General features: G+C 35.7%; 2 protein-coding genes across 2 annotated transcripts; one reads left to right on the top strand and one right to left on the bottom strand.

The window, feature by feature from the left end:
* Positions 1-1,400: 1,400 nt before the first annotated feature.
* On the bottom strand, positions 1,401-8,425 carry LOC113108499 (ADP-ribosylation factor-like protein 5A). Its single transcript, XM_026271673.1, has 6 exons — positions 8,074-8,425; positions 3,898-3,958; positions 3,346-3,493; positions 3,185-3,268; positions 2,908-3,059; positions 1,401-1,939 (listed from the first exon to the last, which is right to left on the bottom strand). The coding sequence occupies exons 1-6, from the start codon at positions 8,117-8,119 to the stop codon at positions 1,891-1,893; spliced, it is 540 nt and encodes a 179-aa protein (XP_026127458.1). The 5' UTR covers positions 8,120-8,425; the 3' UTR covers positions 1,401-1,890.
* A 1,450-nt stretch (positions 8,426-9,875) lies between these two features.
* Positions 9,876-12,983, top strand: LOC113108500 (translin-like). The gene is made up of 6 exons (XM_026271674.1): positions 9,876-10,074; positions 10,361-10,454; positions 10,525-10,621; positions 10,732-10,847; positions 10,936-11,015; positions 12,307-12,983. Exons 1-6 carry the CDS (start codon positions 10,009-10,011, stop codon positions 12,535-12,537), a joined length of 684 nt encoding a protein of 227 aa, XP_026127459.1. The 5' UTR covers positions 9,876-10,008; the 3' UTR covers positions 12,538-12,983.
* Positions 12,984-13,815: the final 832 nt, after the last annotated feature.

Below are 13,815 nucleotides of genomic sequence, written 5' to 3' on the forward strand. Positions count from 1 at the left end.
GCGATACCAGGAACAGGTAAAAACATGTACTGATGTGCTTATGCACAATTCTTCAGTACAGTAGAATGAGGCTTTGAAGCTAAGCCACTGAAAAAAATAGCATAGGTAATAAAGGAGTCTGAACACACAGGATGAGTATTAAAACACCTTGGATGACTTTTCATTAAAATAAAACCACATCTCTCACTCTGAAAAACAAAACACTGTGGTACACAGATGCAGATAGTGTGCTAGAGGAAACCTGTTTACCATGACTCCAGCAACTAAACTTAAAAAATAAATTAAAGTCTGCATGAACATTATCTGCAAAATCAAATGTCTGAAAGTAGCTTAGTTTGTATAGGAATTGCATTGTCACAGTATAGTGGAAATGTCATTGTGCAGTGTTTTTGAAATATAAGTGTATATCAAGTACACGACATCGATGTGTTGTCCTGCTTCAGATAGATACAAAATGACTATCAGGATAATGGTGTCTTGCCTGTCATTATGTACTGATGTTCCACATGAGATCAGTCGAGGGTCAAGGACTCTTCAGTGTGAAGAGGACCAGAATAACAACAATTAAAGGCTGTTAAAAAGAAAGCTTAACGCTAAAGGTAAACTTAACCAGGTTACAGAAACATTTTTCCCCTAAAATTGTCTTAAAAAATAAATTAAAAAAATAATAATTTGGCCATTTAATTATATTTTAAGATACCGTTTAAAAGTGCATTGTGTTTGTTACCAGTGACAGCAAGTAAAATTTCTAAATTAATCTATCCACATTAAAAATATCTGAAAATAATAATTGAACACTTTCTCTTCACATTTAAATAAAACTACACTATTAAAATCAAAGGTATTTAATTTGCATTGAAGGTACAATGAAGAACATTTCACATCCATAGATCCTTTCCTTTGACCAAAAGCTTCTTTACATTTTATAAATCTTCTTAACACCAAAAAAAGTTTACTTCAGGAACCAAAAGTAAACTTTTGGGAGCCTTGTTTTTAAGAGTTTTTAAATGTATTAAAATGTTCTGTTCTTAATAAAAAGTAAAGAATTACAATATTAACCTGCTCTTAAAGTCCGAATTCTGTGATAATATTATATGTTTGGTCTGTGGTATGTATTGAAATGACTATAATTTTAGTATAAATGTTCTGCCAAGATTACACTAATATCATTCTTAAACAAAACCTTTTTTTCTTCCAAGTTAAACATTTTAAATTCCTTTTTAACAATTAACATGAGAAGTTCTCTTTCAACCACGTGTCGCCCCCTAGAGGTAACCAAAGGACCGAGACAAATAACCAAGCTCAACATGATCTATTATGACAGTACAGTACTTAAAGCTCCATAGGGAAAAAATCTGTAGATAATTAAAGTGTAATGATAAAACAAATAAACAGACAGATTTTTATCATGACAGATAAAAACACTTTATTTAGTTGTATTTTACATAAGTGCAGTCTCCTCTTGCATGGTAATGGGTCTCCTCCTAACTGCAGAGGAGACAGAGAGTCAGGTGCAGGCACAAGGTTAATGAAAATACTGGACTGTACACACTGGGCAACACCATGTCAACTAGCTGGGCAAAGCAGTGAGGCCACTCCAGGTAGGGTTCTGCTCAGCTAGAGACCAGTTAGTCCAAGGTCTGTGCAACACCCGTTACTCTTTCAATGGCCATTCACACAGAAAAACACTGAGTTTATGCTGTCTTGCAAGTCCTGACTTTTTTTACTTAGTTAGTTGCAGATTGTTTGTTCACAGGTTTCAATAATCTGTAATAAATAAATCAAACAAGTTCTGGTGACGTCGCTGGGTCACCTTCACAGTGAGCGACACCCGGCCTCCACGTCCAGTGGGAAAGATAGAGAGAGCACACTGCTATCTGAGGTCAGAGGTCATCTTACTCGCAGCCGTGACATCATCCATTCCAGACCCTGACAGAGCCTGCGGACAGGAAAGAGACATTCAGCTCGGCCAGTTAACAATGCTCCTTTCTTTCTGTCTGTAAATCGGACAAAGAAAGACATTTGTGCTTTCTGTCTGTCAGTCAGAGAAAAGCCTCTGAACTAATGACCCTGGCCATAAAATGAGGTGCAGCAAACATTAATGACCAACCAGACTTTGTTACGAAATCCACTGACTTTCTGGATCACATTATGACTTGAAACTTGTATTGTATTTAAACATTATTTTCTGTGCATTATGGGATCTGTATGCATCCAAAAAGCAGTCAGAATGGAGTTAGAAAAAGGCCAATTGAATCTGCTTTGATACTTTTCATGAAATTTTGCATTGGCCAGGGTTATCCATGGAAGCTAATTCCACTATAAAACAAACATCATGCTTTGGTAAATCAGTCATAACACTGAAATCTAAATGCTGAGATAAAAAGTCACATTTATGACATGCTATGTTTCCACCTTTTGTCATAATTTTTACTTTTAACACCAATTTAAACATTTTTTAAGGTTCTTAAAATGTTGTCATAATATTACCAAAAAGTCCTTATGACAAAAAGTATAAATTACAAGATAAAAAGCAGTCAATTTCAACTCTGTACATCATAATTATGATTTACAAAGTGTCTTCTCTTTTCCTTATGTGGTGAAAATAGGCATCTTCCATAGTTGTCTGTTTGATTTATTAATAAAAACAAGCACTGACTAGAAACACAAGGACATGTCTGCATTTGTCTGATAGCAATTGCTGTCTAAGCAACATTTAGACATCTAATACTGATTCATCTCTTCTATCGATGCTAGTTCTATATTCAGCCAAAATTACTACAACAGTAGACTTTCACATAATCTGTGATTCATTACACTTTTCTACTGATGAAAAAATAAAATAATTTAACTGGATCTCTGTAAAACATATTTTTTGTGTGGCTCTGTAGGTTTTTGTGGCTTTACCCTTCTCCAGTGAGAGCACAGCAGGCCTGGATGTGCCACTGATGGTCTTTGACAGAGGTAAGCTGAAGACTCTGGGAAATCTCAGCAACAGTCAAACAACCCTTCACATCTTGCTTGTTGGCGAAAACCAACAAACCAGCTTTTTTCAGATCCTAATAAAGAGAAAAGAGGAATTGAAATCAAGCAGCATGATGAAAACCAGACAGTCTCAGAATAATCCCTTCAGCAAATATGTGAGCATGAACACCAGCTCTCATAGTGCCATACATATACTCGCCTCATGGGCTAACATCCTGTAGAGCTCCTCTCTGGTAACTGAGATCCTCTCTCTGTCTGTGCTGTCCACGACCACGATCACAAACTGCACAGGAGAGACACATTAATGACACATACTCTTTATAATTCGAGATCATTTCACAGTGGTCTCAGTGTGTCTACCTCTGTGTTAGTGTAGTACGTGTTCCAAGACGAGCGTAACGATTCCTGTCCTCCAATGTCCCACATAAGGAAATGTGTATTATTGACCACAATCTCTTCCACATTGCTGCCTATGGTGGGTGAAGTGTGCACCACCTCATTCATAGAGCTGGAGATGACAAAAATGACATGAGCACAAAAAGAACAACACATAGGACAATACCACAAATACAAAAACACTACAAAACGAGGCTGTAATTTGCATGTTGTAAATCACACAACTGCATAAACCTGTGATTTTTTTAAAATAAATAAATTATTCTATTCAGCAAGAACACATTCAATTGATCAAAAGTGACAGTATAGACATTTACAATGTTATAAAGGTTTTTATATTAAATGCCGCTTTTGAACTTTCTATTCAAGAAAACCTGAAAAAATATCAGTTTCCGCAGAAATATTAAGCTGCTTTTAAAACATAATTTATTGTTTTTACTGACCCCGAACTTTTAAATTATAACATTTTAAATCAAGAATGGACTACTAGATTATAACTAGTGCAATAGTACTTACAACTGATAAAGTATGGTGGTCTTTCCTGCATTGTCCAGCCCAACAATAATGACTTTGTGCTCTGGGGGAAAAACAGGAAGACAGTTAGGATACATGTTTTATACACTTTAGATCATACCCAGCATTGCAGCCATTCATCTTTGATTTTAGCTAGAATATTTAATATACAATCATGTGTAAAACCAGTATTTGACTGTGTTATTGAGCAGTGTGTCATCCTACACACTCAAAGTAGAATGGGTGGTGTCAAAGTCTTTTCTTCCAACAGAAAGGAACTGAGCAAATCTAACTGAATAATGGCCAAACCCAGAGTAAAATATGCCGCATGTCTCAAACACGATTTAGCTGCCCTGGAGACCAAAAGATCCAGCCTCAAAGGCACTGTTTATTACCTATATTAACCACAAACAGTTGTGTATGAGATAATACAGTGCACTTTATACAGTCAACTTATCTGATTTTAAAAAGCCTGCCTAGCATCTTAGTAACATTTCTCAAGTGTAATATTACTATGATTATTATGCTGTGCAGCACCATTAACCATGTTGCAACCAATTAAATATCAAATACTAAAAGACTCTGGATAGAGTTGTTTGCACCTGTAAATGAGTCAAAGGCATGACAGTCAAGCTGACGTGGTAACACATTTGAGTGTGTGTAAAGGTGACTGAATAGTTTCCACAAGAGAAAACAATGCTTAGCTGCACTTGCAACAGAACTTTGCATACCACACTTTATCAAGCCTGACAATGGCAAAAGCTTATGTAGAGCTAATGCAAATATCTTAATCTAATTTAACTGACTGTCTCATGCTAAATAGCCAGCACTTTTTTTCTGCGCCAGGGTCCACAAAACATGCCCAACAGAGGAAACAGGTTTTATATAATACACATATCAGTCACCTTTTTGGGGTGTTTTTTTTTTAACATAAAAGTGATTGTGAAAACTAATTTGGCTGTACATTAAATAGAGGTCTCTCACAATTATAATTTTGATAAAACCATTAAATAGAAAAGGGAAATGAAATCAGCATCCACAGACAGGATGTGGGGAAACATTTGAAGAATTGCTGAGATTCAGATCTGCTGAAACTGATGTGACAGAAAAGGTAAAGGGTTGATAAACTTCTTAGGCATGATAGCCGAATATGATTATTTCAGTAAAGATCAAACCACAATTGTCTAAGAACAACTTAATGAACCAGTTTTCAAAGGATCATAATTCTCATCTCACCCTGAACCTGAAGATGACTGACAGACAATATGAATTGGAGAATAAAGAGAAAGAAACCAGAAAGACATCTGATCTGAGTTAACACAAGGACCATGAATAGACATACAACAGAAGAAAACACCGCACTCCACGTCACTACTACAGACCTGAAAAGGTATTCAAGGACATTCAGACACACCCATTCAGACGTGTTACAGAATGAGTCACAAGTATGCACACTAGATAGATCACTGTCCTTTTTGGGGACACAGAAACTTTGGTCTCTCAAAAGATCATTCTGTAGATAAGACTTCAGTCTTGCTCTTGTTAGACTGGGTCATTTCATTTGAAATGAACAAACAAAAGAGGAAATTTTCAAATGAAAGCATTTCAATGAGATGCTTTTACCAAGACACTGTGAAACTGATGACATCTCATCATGCCAGCTAAGCATTCATACGTCACAGAAGGTTCAAAGGTTAGGGTGGATTTTAATTTATGAGCTTTAGCACTTCAATCAAATGTTCTGCTTTCTCATTCCTTGTATTCACAAGAACATACAAAATGGATTAAAACCTAGTCCTTTTGTTCGTAGCAGAAAAGATCATGGCTAAATGGCACATTCAAATATACAATATTTAGATTTATAAAGATGGCTGGAGTTACATGGTTCTGGGTCTCACTTTCTAGCAGAGCTCATAAACAGGCATGACAAGGTCTCAAAAAAAAAAAAAAGTTTAATGATATCTGTAAATGATCCAACTTTAATAGAAGCTTTTACTTTGCTTTTTATTTTCTTGAAAACTGTGAAATACAAGACTATGACAAGCCATCCCAAGACTATGACGAGTCATTTGTGCAATTCCTACAAATCATAATCTATGTAACCAGCCAGGCGACTTTAGTCTGTGACATCAGTTAGATCATCTGTGGATGTGACAGAAAAATGTTTCATTTGCAAGGCATTAACATTAACATTAATATAAATATACAATAGTAATGCACAAAGTTGACAAGTAAAACAAAAAGACAGAACTAGCCGGTTTATCACAGTGCTGGTGGATTTCATTTGCAGTGTCAACTATCATAACATCTTCCCTAAAGACTGAGAAACATCTCGAAGAAACCTTACACTCACATTCTCAAAGTTTGTTCCTGTAAAGTTTCATACTAGTCTGAACAAGAACAGACATGAAACTGAAGAATAAACAAAGAAAAATCCAAGTGGTACCAAGTGCGCATGAAGGGCTTAGAATGTATCCATTCCCAGGCTCTGATTATATCATCCCATCACTTCTGTCAATTGCATGAAATGTTGTGAAAGAATTGAAGCAACTGTGTAAGGCAATTCTGCAGTGTGATGCAAAACATAGACAACAAAACACGGATTTGTGTTTTAGGCATGAAAAGATTTAGTTTAAATGTTTGGGGTCGGTAAAATTTATTTAAAAAATAAAAGTAAAATCAATACCTTGCCTTTATTTAGCAAGGATACTTCAAATTGATCAAAAGTGACCATAAAGAGATTTATAATGTTACAATAAATTTATATTTGAAATAGAGATTTCTATTCAAGAATCATGGAAAAAAAAAAGTATCCTCATTTTCCAAAAAAATATTTAGCAGCAAAACTGTTTTCAGTCTAATATAGACAAATGATTCTCAAACAGTAAAACAGCATTAATTCGAATGATTTCTGAAGGATCATGTGACACTGAAGTAATAATGCTGAAAATTCAACTTTGCCATCAATAAACTAAATGACATTTTAAAAGATATTAAAATAGAGAGCCATTCTTTTAAATTGTAATATTTCACAATATTTCCTGTACTTCTGATCAAATGAATGCAGCCTTGTTGAACATAAGAGACTCATTCAAAACATAAAAATCTTACCAACCCCAAAATTCTGAACAATAATAAGTCACCATTAATGACTTACTATAAGGCTACTTCATCTAAACAAAAAGAAATAAAACAGACTATTGAGGGTGCTGCACCGACTGTAGGCAACAGTCTCCAACTCTCACGTTACAAGGCTCTCCCGTATCACAACGATCTGTTCAGCTAATGAGTAAGGTGAGACCTGGAGAGAAACGTTCCACTGGGTTATGTTACAATGTGCACATGCTCAATTCCCCATAAACTGATGTGCAAATCTTTCAAACAAGATTATGCTTTATGGATATCCTACACCATGTATAATAAATGAGAGACCATTGGCTATCCCATGGACTCGTGTAACCAGTAATGCTGACACAAACCCCAGTGCTTTGAGGATTACACAGGCTGACCAGCGCTGCAAAATGCCCAGCATGCACAATCACAGAGAGGAAAGAGGCACAAGAGTTCAGGCTTAATAATGCAATGGGTGTTTCACTTTTTGATTCAAAGGCTGGTGAATAAGCAGGTTAGTCTATTCTCAGTGCTGACAACTGACTTTCACATTCACTTTATATTGATTTTACCTCAGTTGGTAAGTTGTATGTATTTGCAGACGAAATACATAAAACCAAACATGTCATTGCATAGGGGAATATAACAATACTCAAATATAAAATGCCAATAAATATGTTCAACCACATTTTATTCTTATACGAAAATTACATTAGCGCGTCAGAGTTTGACATGTTACACAACAATGACCTATCAGCAAGTAAAAAATTAAAATATCAGGGCTCTAACCTCCATAAACAGAGCCTGAACCTGTCAGCAGTCAGTCCTGAACCATCTTAGGCAGGTTTACTGAAGCCTTATCGACTGTTTTAATGTAATGATACGTTCTCAGAATATTTTTGTATTTACAACATGGTTATACATATTTCAGTCGTAAATAAGCATCGCTGTTTTAAAACGAAAGCAGCAGGTTAGCAGACACTTGCTAGCTATTAAACCCCATATAGCCAGTCAATATTTAAACTGAATGTTATGTAATTATTTTTATAAATACACTATTTCCCGTACCTTGGTGGTTAAAAAGCCTCCATAATTTTGTGAAAAGGATTCCCATCGCTGGTGTCCGGCCTTGGGCAACGCCACCCAGAAGCAGAGAGAGACTGAAAATCTATCTGTTAGCCAGCTAAGCTAACGATCCGGTTCAGTAAAAAATAATGCTGTCGGTAACAGTTATTCACTCCTTTAATGTTCTCCCCTTAACGGTGTCCATGTTTCGTGAGGAAGGGATGTCTAGATCCTGCATCATTTCAGTGCTGTCACGTCTGGAGGTAAGGGAAACGAGGGCGTTCATTTGGTTCTGCGGCAGCGAGACGAGCGTCTGAACTCGAACTCAATCAGTACTGCTAACAGCCACGCAACACTCACCGGAAGTGACTCGCGCGGCCTGCCTCTAAATCTATTGTGCAGCCTCTACCTACCTAGGCAACAAGCAGGACACTTAAAAAGCGCTTGGAATGTTCCGCATGTTGTATGAAATGCGATCTAGCTAGGTGGCTCACTAGGTTTTTAGCTACAGCCTCACTCTCACTGACAACATAGTGGAATGATACTAGAGATAGTATTTCTACGAACATGTATAATGAATATGCGACCAGACATGTCTAGAACACAGGTGATCTGTTTAAAAAGTCAAATTCAATGCATAAAAACGAGGAATAAAATAGCAAAACATTTGTCCTAAGTCTATAAATGTTCTTCATAAATTAGTTTATTATAAAAGCAGTTGTGCAATTCATTAGGCCTGCATTTTATAAAATGAATGAATAAATATGATCCTTCAAAAGTCTTTTTTAAATTACGACCATTGTTTATTCTTGTGATTTTGGTTGCTTTGCTTCTGACAGTTCTGAGTAACTACTATAATTTATTAGTAATTTATCTTGAAGTAAAAATTAGCATTTCTTTTATTTCTATCCAGGGGCATAGCACCAAATGTTGGGCCCCAGTCACACAACACCTCATAAATAATAATAATAATAATAATAATAATAATAATAATAATAATAATAATAATGTATTAATATTATTATTATATTAATAATATTACCCCCGTTACCACTCTGTCTGATGGCCCTGTCTCTATCATCCGCTTGCTTAACCTCTGGTAAGCTACAAAAAAATTGTACAATACACACAGTTTATACTTTATTTAACATATCTTGCAGCTTTCTTATTCACATTTATTGTATAATTGTATCTATAGGGATTATATCGTACAAACTAATTTTATTATTATTATTATTATTATTATTATAAAATTTTCCAAATGATTTAACACCTCGAAAGTTGTGTGAGAAAATAATGAAAGATATGACACTTATAAACATCACAAGTGTAAAAAAAATAAACTCTATATTTTTATTTAGATATTCTTGTCAATATCTATATATATATATATATCTATATATCTATATATCTATATATATATATATATATATATATATATATCTATATATATATATAGATATATAGATATATATATATATATACACACATATATATATCTATATATATCTATATATATATCTATATATATAGATATAGATATACACATATATATATATATATATATATATATATATATATATATATATAGATATATAGATATATAGATATATATATAGATATAGATATAGATAGAGCTATACACACACATAAAGAAAGTTGAATTTGAGCAAAGACAGCAGAGGGCGTCTGGATTACCAGCAACATGCGTGAATAGAGAAGATCATTGCGTCATTATTATGCGACGAACTGAGGAGGGGCAGATGTAAACGTGCATGCTGATGAGTCCAGTTATAACTACAGACTGTTTGATTCGCGATCACGACGATTAATAAACTTTTTTTTTATCCGTTTACATCCATACACTATCAAAATAGTGTATATTTTTGGAGCAGCTGGTCACAGTAAAGAGCGACGCATAAGCCAGCACATTTGAAGATGTCTGTAACGGAGATGTTTAGCTACATCCAAGGATTTTTGAGTGCCGATCAAGATATTCGAGAGGTACACAACTGCACTTACACGTAAAAAAGGTTTCCTTGGAGGAAAAAAAAAGCAACGTGAAATTTGTTTGGGATGTTATGCAAGTGTCGCAGAACCTCTGCGTAAATTATTGATTTCTCAGTAATATCCACAGCAAAACTATTTGTGACTTCTGAGTTAGATATAGTAATTTGCAACGGATGTCAAAATCTTGACGTAAAGTTCTGCTGATCTCTTTTTGAATTTTACTGTTTATTATCCATATATGTGCTCTCGGGTGACTTATCTTTCTGTGCTCTTGCTGTAGGACATAAGAAAGGTTGTCCAAGTTCTGGAGCAGACAGCAAGAGAGATCCTTACTGTTCTTCAAAGTGTCCATCAACCAAGCGGTTTCAAAGACAGTAAGTTAAAATACTTGGTATTTTTGTTTACCTAATGTCTTTTCTAATAGATTTTCACTCCCTCGTCCAGTTCCCAGCAAGTGTTTGAAGGCTAGAGAGCTGTTCTGCACTGTAAGAAACCACACTGGAGAGCTGAAAACTAAGTTCCCTGTGGAACAGTACTATCGGTTAGTGTAGATGCCTCTTAAATTATTTTTTTTCCTTCAGTGATTGAATTGATCATGCTTCTAGCCTTCATAATTTTATTAAAGACTGGCACATCCTCATCTTTCCGTAGGTATCATGAACACTGGAGATTTGTTCTTCAACGACTTGCCTTCCTTGCTGCTTTTGTGGTATACCTGGAAAGCGAGTCCTTGGTTACACGTGAGGAAGTGGCAAAAATACTTGCAAGTATGTAATGTTCACGTTTATTTATATTGTCTCTATCTTAAATACTTGTGAGACTGTTGTAGATTGATTGTAATTTACACTTACGCAGTTGAAGTCGACAGAGAAAAAGGGTTTCATTTGGATGTGGAAGACTATCTTGCAGGAGTTCTTATTTTGGCCAGTGAGCTGGTAAGTGTTTTTTCCCTCAAATTCATTAAAACTACCAAACGAATCCTCTTTAGTAGCATTGATGTACCTGCTACTATATTTAAACACACATGCTTACATTAACTTTACATTAAAGGTATCAAGACATGGATTTTTTATTTATTTAAATATGTTCCTTTAAGTTCATTTACATTAAAATAAAATAAAAAGTTTTTTTTAAGGGCTGTGTCCTTTAAGGCTTCTCAGTAAACAGCCACTGTTTTTATTGGCTAACATCATTGCATAGGAAACAATATCACCGTCCCCTCACTATTGTATGCAAGTAGGTGGCATTAAAATAAAACCATCCACTTGTTTCTGACGCTGGGATCCTTTTGACGGCTGTACAGAGACATAAATGCATGACAATGAACATGCTTTACTCTTCCATTTGTCCTGTTGTCAGCAGACTCAAATGTGTCGAGTACATCAGAAATGGAACAAGTTCCTTTATACTGTGTCCAGTGTAGAAAGGGTCAATGATTATAATGGGTTTTGACACCACGCTCTCATTCAGTGTAGACAAATGTCAGCCATTAAGCGAATGACTGCTGATGGGCGGGGCCTGTGGTGTGACAATGTATTTCCAAAGATGGTGCACTCATATTATTTACGAATTGGAGAAAGTGCAACACACAATATAGTGGAATAGTCCTGCCTTTTCTGTAAAAGAGCCATTTGCCAATTCATGAAATCATTGCATCACTGCAGCTGCCGTTAAAATCTCAGGTTGCTATAGAAACAGTAATTGTCCCAAGGCCCCATTTACACTAGTGAAAAAATAACGCTATCAGTGGTATTCATCTTTAACTATATTTTTTGTTTTCACTTTTTTGGGCAATAAATCACACTTATGTAAGTGTAGGAAGTCATACTGAGCAAGTATGTAATTATAATTGTATAAAGTTATCCAATAGAGCATACCGTTGATCTGCTTATAATGCAGACTGGGTGTCTAATTTTTTTCAGAATCTAAACACTGGTGAACAAACTTTTCAGGTTCAGGTAGAATTTTATGACAAGTGGCAACCAGAATTAAGGGTCATTCACATTTGATGATGTGTTAAAAGCAACTTCAGATGTGAGCAGCAGAATGGAAAAATTAAGTTTTCGAGGTGCAGTTCTATTAACTTGAGCATGCAGATGTGCATTTATGATATTTCGGGGCATTATTTTGGTTTTTGCCTTCTTGATGTGAAATAAACTTTGGCAAGAGCGGAAGGAATGTGAATGCAATTAAAAGCACAATGTACCTGTTTTTTTTTCCATTTAGTCGAGGCTGGCAGTGAACAGCGTGACCGCAGGTGACTATGGACGTCCGCTTAGGATCTCAAACTTTATCAATGAACTTGACTCTGGATTTCGGTTGCTTAACTTAAAAAACGACCCTCTTCGCAAGCGCTATGACGGCCTCAAGTATGATGTGAAGAAGATCGAGGAGGTGGTGTACGATCTCTCTATCCGAGGCCTTGCCAAGGAGCAGGAGTCCGGAGGAGATAAGTAGAGGAGGTGTGGGAATGCAAGCGGCTGCGGGGCACTACCCTTGCTGGGATTCTCCACGACTGGAAGAGTGGTTAAACCTGTCTGCGAGCAGGTGATCTGAGGAAGAGCGGAGGGAATGGAGGTCTTGAAGCCCCAGCAGCCTTGGGCGATATCTTTTTTTTTTTTTTTTTTAAGCCACCTGTCCTCAAAGACCGAGATTAGTTCAGGTTTTAGTGAGGAGATCTTCTCTTTCTCACTTTTGTTGAGAGATGCTTATGTACAGATGCATTTTTTGCCTGTTTTTTTTTTTGTGTGTGGGGGGTGGGGGAGTTGGATGCTTTTTACTATTATTGATGTTTTTGTCTTGGCCATGTCTCTTGTGAATCATTGTGCAGTTAAACAAGAAGGAATAAAAACATTTTTGGGTGGAAGATACTTAAAAAATGCTGTTAAAAACAAAGTTCTGTGCCTGTTTTGTGGCTTTTTGTCCAGTTGAGACATCAAGACATTTTCTTGATGTTAAACTATAAGTATTACATTTGACACACACCTATGCTCATTGATTTGTTAGATTGGGTTTCATAACCAAGCACTTTTCTGGAATGTAACAGTTCAAATCACATTATACCATACCATATCTTGCCAAGGTGTACATGTGTCAAACTGTTTAGTTCAATGCCGTAAAAACATATTCAATCTTTAAATCATCTAGTGGTTTCCTTTAACCACTGGTTTGCTGTGTGTACATATTTATACTTTCATGTATTTTAGTTCATCCAGTAATTATCATTTACTCAACCTCAATGTCACTCCAAACCTGTCCGACTTATTTTCTTCTTGGGAACAATATTTTTTTTGTCCATACAAAGTCAACCCCATTGACTTTAGTTATGTGGAAAAAATGACTGTAAACATCTTCAATATCTCTTATGTGATGCACAGTAGAACTTTAGGTTTGGAACTACGTGAGGAAGAGTAAATAATGATAGAATGCTAATTGTTTGATTATTACTTGAGATCAAAGTGATTTATTAGTGCAAATTTGACCACTGGTTTATCACTTCTGCTTTTCGGTTCATATGTTTCTTTCCTTTTGTTCTGGCTCTTATGTTGTTATGCATGCTAAATCTGCAGATTGTGTCGTTTTGGGAAGAGCTATGGAAAGATAACACTAAAACCTTCTGAACAGATGTTTTCAAAGGACAAACTGACAACGCATTTGTATTCCTTTGTAAAGGTTTATGGCAACCTTTATGTTTCTCCCTATTTAGTTTGTGGATTCTTAGTGCATTTACGTTTT

This window comes from Carassius auratus, chromosome 9 (genome assembly GCF_003368295.1).
Source record: "Carassius auratus strain Wakin chromosome 9, ASM336829v1, whole genome shotgun sequence".
Lineage (NCBI taxonomy): Eukaryota > Metazoa > Chordata > Actinopteri > Cypriniformes > Cyprinidae > Carassius > Carassius auratus.